The sequence below is a fragment of the Myotis nattereri genome, assembly GCF_964212035.1.
Source record: "Myotis nattereri genome assembly, chromosome: X".
Classification (NCBI taxonomy): Eukaryota; Metazoa; Chordata; class Mammalia; order Chiroptera; family Vespertilionidae; genus Myotis; species Myotis nattereri.
Window position 1 is genome coordinate 132,127,139 of NC_138078.1, and position 9,566 is coordinate 132,136,704.

The following is a 9,566-nucleotide window of genomic DNA, read 5'->3' on the forward strand; positions in this document are numbered from 1 at the left end:
CCATTTATCTGGTGTCCATATTAATATACACATTATCATCAGTATCCCATAAGCCCTTCCAACTCATATTTCTAACAAGAGAATTACTTGCTCATATCTATCAGCATAGATTATTTTTAAGATTTAAGTAAATAGAAATATCATTTTAATATTATTTTAAATGTTCACCATACATGCCTTCTCCTTGTAAATAATCCATTAAAATATATTCCCAAATCAGCGTGGTGGTGCGGAGAGAGGGAGCACAGGCCGGGCTGCGGAGGAGGCACGAAGATGGCGGCCTTCTGTGAGATGGGTGTTAATGCCTGAAATCGTGCAAGCTGTGGAAGAGATGGATTGGGTTCTCCCAACTGATATCCAGGAAGAATCCATCCCACTTATCCTGGGAGGCGGTGATGTGCAGAAACAGGAAGTGGAAAAACTGGTGCTTTCAGCATTCCAGTTATCCAGATAGTTTATGGAACTCTGAAAGACCAACAGGAAAGCCAAAAGGGGAAAACAACAAGTAAAACTGGTGCTTCAAATGGCAAATGAACCCATATGACAGAGGATCTGCTTTTGCAATTGGGTCCGATGGTCTTTGCTGTCAAAGCCGAGAAGTGAAGGAGTGGCATGGATGTAGAGCTACTAAAGGACTCAGGAAAGGGAAGCACTACTACGAAGTGTCCTGTCATGACCAGGGGCTGTGCAGAGTCGGGTGGTCTTCCATGCAGGCGTCTTTAGACTTAGGTACTGACAAGTTTGGATTTGGCTTTGGTGGAACAGGAAAGAAATCCCATAATAAACAGTTCGATAACTATGGAGAGGAATTCATTATGCATGATACCATTGGGTGTTACCTAGATATAGATAAAGGACACGTCAAATTCTCCAAAAATGGAAAAGACCTTGGTTTGGCATTTGAAATACCACCACATATGAAGAACCAAGCCCTCTTTCCTGCCTGTGTTTTGAAGAACGCTGAACTAAAATTCAACTTTGGTGAAGAAGAATTTAAGTTTACACCAAAAGATGGTTTTGTAGGTCTGTCCAAGGCACCGGAGAGCTGCGTTGTCAAATCACAGCACACAGGTAATACGCAGGTGGCACAGACCAAGTTCCTCCCCAAGGTGCCCAAAGCTCTCATCGTTGAACCCTCCCGAGAGTTAGCTGAACAAACTCTGAACAACATCAAGCAGTTTAAGAAATATGTTGATAATCCTAAATTAACGGAGCTTCTGATCATTGGAGGTGTTGCATCCCGGGATCAGCTCTGTGTTTTAGATAATGGGGTGGATATAGTCGTCGGCACTCTGGGGAGACTGGATGACCTGGTGTCCACTGGGAAGCTAAACTTGTCCCAAGTTAGGTTCCTGGTCCTGGACGAAGCCGACGGGCTTCTCTCTCAAGGCTACTCGGATTTTATAAATAGGATGCACAATCAGATCCCTCAGATCACCTCTGATGGAAAAAGGCTGCAGGTGATTCTTTGCTCTGCTACTTTGCATTCTTTTGATGTAAAGAAATTGTCTGAGAAGATAATGCATTTTCCCACGTGGGTTGATTTAAAAGGCGAAGATTCCGTCCCAGACACTGTGCACTACGTGGTTGTCCCCGTGAATCCCAAAGCTGACAGACTCTGGGAAAGGCTGGGGGAAAACCACATTAGAATGGATGAAGTACATGCAAAAGATAACACAAGACCTGGTGCTAACAGTCCAGAGATGTGGTCTGAAGCTATTAAAATCCTGAAGGAGTATGCTGTGCGGGCAATCAGGGAGCACAAGATGGACCAGGCAATTATTTTCTGTAGAACCAAAATCAACTGTGACAACTTGGAGCAGTATTTTATGCAACAAGGAAGAGGGCCTGATAAGAAGGGACACCAGTTCCCCTGTGTTTGTCTGCATGGCGACAGAAAGCCTCATGAGAGAAAGCAGAACTTGGAAAGATTTAAGAAAGGAGATGTAAGATTCTTGATTTGCACAGATGTGGCTGCCAGAGGAATTGATATCCATGGTGTTCCTTATGTCATTAATGTCACCCTGCCTGACGAGAAGCAGAACTATGTCCACCGGATCGGCCGCGTCAGCAGAGCTGAGAGGATGGGCCTGTCCATTTCCCTGGTGGCAGCAGAAAAAGAGAAGGTCTGGTACCATGTATGTAGCAGCCATGGAAAGGGGTGTTACAACATGAGGCTCAAGGAGGATGGCGGCTGCACCATATGGTACAATGAGATGCAGTTGCTCTCTGAGGTAGAACACCTGAACTGTACCATTTCTCAGGTTGAGCCAGATATAAAGGTACCTGTGGATGAATTTGATGGGAAAGTTACTTATGGACAAAAAAGGGCAACTGGTGGTGGAAACTATAAAGGCCATGTGGATGTTTTGGCACCTACAGTTCACGAGTTGGTTGCCCTTGAAAAGGAGGCACAGACGTCTTTTCTGCACTTTGGCTACCTTCCTAACCAGCTGTTCAGAACCTTCTGATTCTAACACCCCGGGTAAGACTTGAGTGATGCGGCTGTCGTCCTAAAACTCTAAAACGGTTGTACTGCTTCCAGGCAACAGCGTTTATAGTCACTTAAACTATTAATGCTAACTCTTGCATGTCAAGAAACATGGAACATTAGTCATAGGAATTCTTCATGTAATGGCAACCTAATGAAAGTAATAAATGTGATGACTTTAATTACAATAATTAAAAAATAAAATAAAATAAAATATATCCCCAAATCATCACACACACACACACACAAAGGATCAATGGCTGTAAAGAGTGAACTACAATGTACAATGTAAAAGTAGCAATGAAAATGGTAATATAAATAGTACGATTCAGAATAACATTTCAAACATAACTAGAAAATAAGACTCCAGTGAGAATACATACCTATGAATTCAAGAAAGAAAACATGAATATGCAAACGTGATGGGTTTACTAAAACATCCAAAAGGAAAACTGGAATTAGAAAACAATGAAAATGAGTATCCAAAAAGTTAGATTTTATTCAATTGGTGTGAATTTTTACCTAGTTATACATGCACTGTTACAAATTTAGCTATCCTGTAGCCTAAAGCTACAGATAATTTTTTTTATTATTTTCAAACAAAATACAGTGACCTCATTGGTAAAGCAATATTTTCCCAACCAGGTTTGACATAAATTTATCTAGAACAGTGGTTCTCAACCTTCCTAATGCCGCGACCCTTTAATACAGTTCCTCATGCTGTGGTGACCCCCAATTTCATTGTTACAAATTGAACATAATTAAAGCATAGTGATTAATCACAAAAGCAATATGTAATTATATATGTGTTTTCCTATGGTCTTAGGCGACCCCTGTGAAAGGGTCCTTCAACCCCAAAGTGATCAGGTTGAGAAGCACTGATCTAGAAGGATAAAGATAAATGCGTTACTTAAATTAAATCAGACACAAAGAATACATGAGTGTCTTTTAATATCATACTCATCATGAGAAGTAGGCACAATGAGATACAATTCACACTAAAGAAAGTTGTTTAAATCAGCTACAGGTGTCTCTCATGACAGAATAACTGGTATGAGAATTGCCCTCCATCTATAAATTACTAGAAAAGTGGGCAAAATATATGAAATAATTGTTTTCAAAACTTGAGTAAAAGACAGCACAGGAGTTTGAGCCCTGAGAGAAAGGAAATAGACAAGTTGAGTTCATAAATTTCTATCGGGAGGCAATTTCTAGCCTGTTACACAGAAGTGGAACCCAAGAAATACTTAGAGGCCTTGTTGAATTGAGGTGACAGATAGTGTTGCTCAAGGAAATTGAGGCAGCTAGAATTGTGGGAAATACTAGAGAATAAGGAGCTATGCAAGAACGAGACTGCAAAAGTATTTTGATGAATGCTACACTGAGCATGTTTGACATGAAACTTTTTAAGGAGCCAAGCAAAAACAAAAACAAAAACAAAAACAAAAACAAAAAAACCTCTAGGGCAGTGCTCCTCAACCTTAGCTGCACATTAGAATCACCTGGGAATCTTTTTAAAATCCTGATTTCTGGGCCTCATTTTCCAGAAATTCTGTTTCTTTGTTATGGGGTGGGGCCACAACATTAGTAACAAAGAAACAGATTTTCTGGAGTCTGGGGCCCAGAAATCAGGATTTTAAAAAGATTCCCAGGTGATTCTAATGTGCAGCCAAGGTTGAGAACCACTGATTTAGGGTAATTGTGCTCCCAGAAAAAAAAAATCCCACTGGGGAAATAGATATAAGCTGACCATGTTCCAGAGCTTACAAAGCTCCCAAAGACATTTCAATTCCTACTACCTAGAGTGAAGAGACCACCTTGAAAACCCAGAATATCTAGCAGAGATCCAGAAGAGTTAACCTTAGTAAAGTCACTCTAGACCTGTTGCAATTTTTAGAACAGGGCTTGAAAGGATCATGTTTATCTACAAGTAACTTAATTTCCCCCTAAATAGATTTCAACACTCCTTAAAAGAAATAAAACACCTAAACAATTAGCAATTAAAAGTTACAATGTATACCATTCAATAAAAATAGTAGACATGGGAAACAACAGGAAAATGTGAATCATAAGTTAGAGAAGAAATAAAATCAATAAGAACTGGCTCAAAATGAACTGAGAGGATGAAATTACCCAATAAGAACTATAAAATAGCTCATTTAAATATGCTCAAAGACTTAAAGTATGAATCAGCTACCTGCATCTAGAAGAAATGCTAGATCACATATCCTTTTATTTATTACTGAAATTCAATGCTACAAAAGAAAAATTTAAATTCTCACTTAGTCAATGATAATTTAGTAACCCAATATTAAGACTAGAAAAGATGCACTAGGAGTATTATCCCTGAAGGGGCACCAGCTCTGTGTGTAGCAGGTCACAGTTTGTTATGAAAACAAAGAAGTGTCGTGTGCATGTTATTCTACAAACTGTGGTAATCACAGAACACCATTATGACATCTTGAAGCGAAGCCAGTGAAAATTGTGAAACTGATCAAATCATGGACTTTGAGTGAATTTTTTTGCATGCCGTGTTCAGAAATGGTCAAAAAATAACACTTTTTCCTTGCTCTTGAGGAAAACTATGCATATATGAGGTGTTTGTTTTGTGTGTTTTTTTTTTAAAGGGAAAGATGAAATAAGATTTTGCCTTCACACAAGAAGAGCAATATATTCAGTATCTTGAACAGCTTAAAGTTATGATTTATTTCACGGACAAGGCATCATTACTAGTACTTGTAATACTATGGAATGTAACGTATCAGAATGTATTAAGTGCAAATGGCTTACAAATGGATTGCCAAGAATTTGGCTTTTTTTTTTCCCAAAATCTAAAGATCTTCCTCAATTCATTGAAGAAAGAAACCAATGACATATCATTAAGCATAGTTAAAACCTACATTTAATGCTTTAATAGAACATGTAGAATATTTTTCAGAGCCAAATGAAACCAGAGACTAGAATTGGGATCTATTCTCTCACAAGTTCAAATATCCAACGTTCCAGCTGTTGAGTGCAATGTGCTTGTCAACTTTGCATCCAATGATGCACTGATAATAGTTTTTATTGAGACATGTCTCCATAATTTCTGGGCCCTCATTTGTCTTAATATCCCAATCAATCTGAAAAAGCCATGAAATACTTGCTGCCAATACCAATACCCCATAATTGTGAGTTAGGCTTTTCTAATTTAAATAAAGAGTAAAATCAGAAACTGATCATCTAGCTCAGTCCATCCATAACTCAGATAAAGATTTCTGGTGAAAGAGCCCCCTTTATAGGCTATAGAATAAAATAGTTTTATTTATTTTATAAATGTAAATATATGTGGTCAGAATTAGTTAAGTGTCATTATACATGGTGTGCATAAAAGGAACAAGAGGGAGGCAAGAATGCTTGTATGAAGACCAAGTTGAAGATTATTTTCAGTAGTGTATGAGAAACATGACAATCATTGGGATAAGAGTGGAGATTTAGTTAAATGGATGGATATAAAAGATAGGTGCTAGATCTTTGGGACATGATGAGGATAAAGAGCAACATAAACCTTGTGGATCAGCACTGGTAGTGGAGAAATGTGATAGTCGTAATGAGCATTGGAAAAAGGGCAAGCATGGGTGTCTGGGGCCACCAAACAAGAGTATGGGATATAGCAAGTGATTAGTAAGTAAAGATGGGTCAACTGGATCGGAACAGGTGTGAGAAGGGGTAAGTTCTGGCTGATTTCACTGAATCATTGCATTCTCAATGAATGCTTCAATACTCAATTCTATTTAAACTTTTGTTTGGCACTTCTCATTTTTTAAATTTGTATTACTCTTGTTTCTTTATAGGGCTAACTGGGCCTCTAAATTGTGAAATTCTTTTTTTTTAAATATATTTTTTATTGATTAAGATATTACATATGTGTCCTTATCCCCACGTTGCCCCCTACCCCCCCCCCCGCTCATGCCCTCACCCCCCCCCCCGTTGTCCGTGTCCATTGGTTAGGCGTATATGCTTGCATATAAGTCCTTTGGTTGATCTTTCCCCCTTACCTTAACCCTCCCCTACCTTCCCTCCAAGGCCCGACAGTCCAATCAATGCCTCTCCATCTCTGGATCAGTCCTTATTCATCAGTTTATGTTGTTCATTATAGTCCACAAATGAGTGAGATCATGTGGTATTTATCCTTCTCTGACTGGCTTATTTCACTTAGCATAATGCTTTCCAGTTCCATCCATGCTGTGGCAAATGGTAAGAGTTCCTTTTTCTTCTTCCTCTTCTTAAAGAATACCTTTCAGCATTTCATATAATGCTGGTTTGGTGGTGATGGATGAACTCCTTTAGCTTTTTCTTATCTGTGAAGCTCTTTATCTGACCTTCTATTCTGAATGATAGCTTTGCTGGATAAAGTAATCTTGGTTGTAGGTTCTTGCTATTCATCACTTTGAATATTTCTCGCCACTCTCTTCTGGTCTGCATGGTTTCTGTTGAGAAATCAGCTGACAGTCGGATGGGTACTCCCTTGTAGGTAACTGACTGTCTTTCTCTTGCTGCTTTTAAGATTCTCTCTTTGTCTTTTGCTCTTGGCATTTTAATTATGATGTGTCTTGGTGTGGTCCTCTTTGGGTTCCTTTTGTTTGGGGTTCTCTGCGCTTCCTGGACTTGTAAGTCTATTTCTTTGACCAGGTAGGGGAAGTTTTCTGTCATTATTTCTTCAAATAGGTTCTCAATATCTTTCCCTCTCTCTTCTTCTGGTACCCCTATAATTCTGATGTTGGTATGCTTGAAGTTGTCCCAGAGGTTCCTTACACTATCTTCATATTTTTGGAATCTTTTTTCTTTTTTCTTTTTCAGTTGGGTATTTTTTGTTTCTTCGTATTTCAAATCTTTGACTTGATTCTTGGGATCCTCTTGTCTGCTGTTGGATCTCTGTATTTTATTCTTTATTTCAGTCAGTGTATGCTTAATTTCTAGTTGGTCTTTTTTCATATCCTCCAGGGTCTCACTAAATTTATTGGCAGTTTCCATAAAATTCTTGAAAAACCTTATAAACGTGGTTTTGAACTCTATATCCAGTCATGTGCTTTCCTCCATTTCTGTCATTTGTGACCTGTTTCTTTGTCTCCGCATTTTTTATGCTTCCCTGTGTGGGTAGAGTGGTTTTGTGTGCTAGGTGTCCTGTAGGGCCCATTGGCTCAGCCTCCCCAGTTACCTGAGGTGGACACTCTTGGTGCACCCCCTTGTGGGCTTTGTGCACAGTCTTGTTGTAGTTATGCCTTGATTGTTGTAGGAACACTGGGAGGAATTGACCTCCAGGCCAATTGGCAGTGAGAATCAGCTGTGCCTGCAGTGGGAGAACTTCTGTGCTGAAGACACCCTTCTGGGGCAAGACTTGCTTCAGTGGGGCTTTGGTGCTCACTGAGTCTGCACCCTGAGTGTGTCCCTTATGGATCTGAGGAGTTGTAATATGGATGGTCCCCCTCTGACCACTGGGTACACTGGCTCTTGGATCTAAGGAGGTGCTAATTTAGCCTCTGCCTGAGGTTACCCAGCAGGAGCTATGAAGAGAACTGCAGATTCCCCTTCCTTTTTTGGAGTTTGGAGGTGCCATGATGAGGCCCAGCTGTGAAGCAATGCAGGCTGCTGTGGGGCCTTGGGCCTTCTCTTGGAAGTTCTGGGTCTGTCTGTCCCAGCTGAAATTTGTTAGGTAATTTTCAGGTTGCAAAGGGCCAGGGCATTCATATGCAAAAGCCTCTGCCGCAGCCAGGGTGGGGCGGAGTCTCAGGGAATCAAAGGGGGGAGCAAGCAGCTATGGCTGGTCCTCAGCCCTGCCCTAAGGGGCCACGCGTCTCAGTGTCCGGTAATTTAATTGCTGCAAGCACCTCTGAGGGAAGTTCAGAGTTCTGCCTACTGCCAGACAGTCCAGTTTCTCCCCGTATGAGTCCTGGGTCCCCAGAGACTTTCCGGAACTGGAGTTCAGGGCAGTCAGGAGCTTTTGACTCCCTCCTGATTCAAAAAGACAGCCGCGTCCTCAGGTACCAGCCCCTTTCCACATGCGCGCTCGAGCCTCTGTACCTCTGCACTTTATTTCTGCAGCTCCTCTGAGTCCAAGTGTGCTTTTCTCTTTTCTTCTAGTTGTAGAATTTACACTCAGCCAGCCTTCCTGTAGTTCTGGATGATGTCTGTTTTGTCTTTTCGTTCTATTTTTTTTTAAATATATTTTATTGATTTTTTACCGAGAGGAAGGGAGAGAGATAGAGAGTTAGAAACATCAATGAGAGAGAAACATCGATCAGCTGCCTCCTGCACATCTCCCACTGGGGATATGCCCACAACCCAGGTACATGCCCTTGACCAGAATCGAACCTGGGACCCCTCAGTCCGCAGGCTGACGTTCTATCCACTGAGCCAAACCAGTTTTGGCATCGTTCTATTTTTGAAGTTGTGGGAGGCAGCAATTTCCCGGTGTTTACCTATGTCGCCATCTTAGTTTCTCTAAATTGTGAAATTCTTGATGGCAGAGGCCATGTAGTATTTTTTTTTCCTGTATTCTCTGAGCCTAGTATGGAGTATAGCACAAAGTAATGCTCAATAACTTTTTGTTTGATGAACAAATGTCTGAATTTCATTGAGGCTATAATTCAGAGGGAAGTGGGATATTGAGGGTAAGTTTCAGGGAACAGTGCATACATATGAGCATAGGAATGATGAAAAGATGACCTTGGTAAGCTGAGAACCTGAAGTTTTAATGGCCAAGTATGGGATATGCTGATACCTACAATACTGTTATATCAACTAAAGTCCTCTTTGCATAGGTTGACAAGATCTTTTATAAAGATGTAGAATTATGATAAGGGCAACATTTTGGTTTGTTATACTTTGAAATTGAGCATAACAATCATATCAGGGCAAAATGCTTATTTCCAGAGAGTTATTAATTAGTCATTACACAACTGTGTGTTGTCAGTATCAAGTGTTTTCTGTCATCAAATTTCAAAAGAACTTTTTATCTTGTTTCTGCATGGGAATCAGGAAATTCAATAACCATGAATATTTCAAAGGGCTTATAATTAAAACTTCATGTGCTTGG

The 9,566-nt window shown here is 40.2% G+C and overlaps 1 protein-coding gene across 1 annotated transcript; it reads left to right on the forward strand.

The window, feature by feature from the left end:
• Window positions 1–273: 273 nt before the first annotated feature.
• Window positions 274–2,678, forward strand: LOC308511206 (ATP-dependent RNA helicase DDX1-like; the record flags this gene model as incomplete). The annotated part of the gene is given in 4 exon segments (XM_081081216.1): window positions 274–300; window positions 302–395; window positions 398–517; window positions 520–2,678. Coding segments are annotated over 4 exon segments (2,193 nt in total). The 3' UTR covers window positions 2,472–2,678.
• Window positions 2,679–9,566: the final 6,888 nt, after the last annotated feature.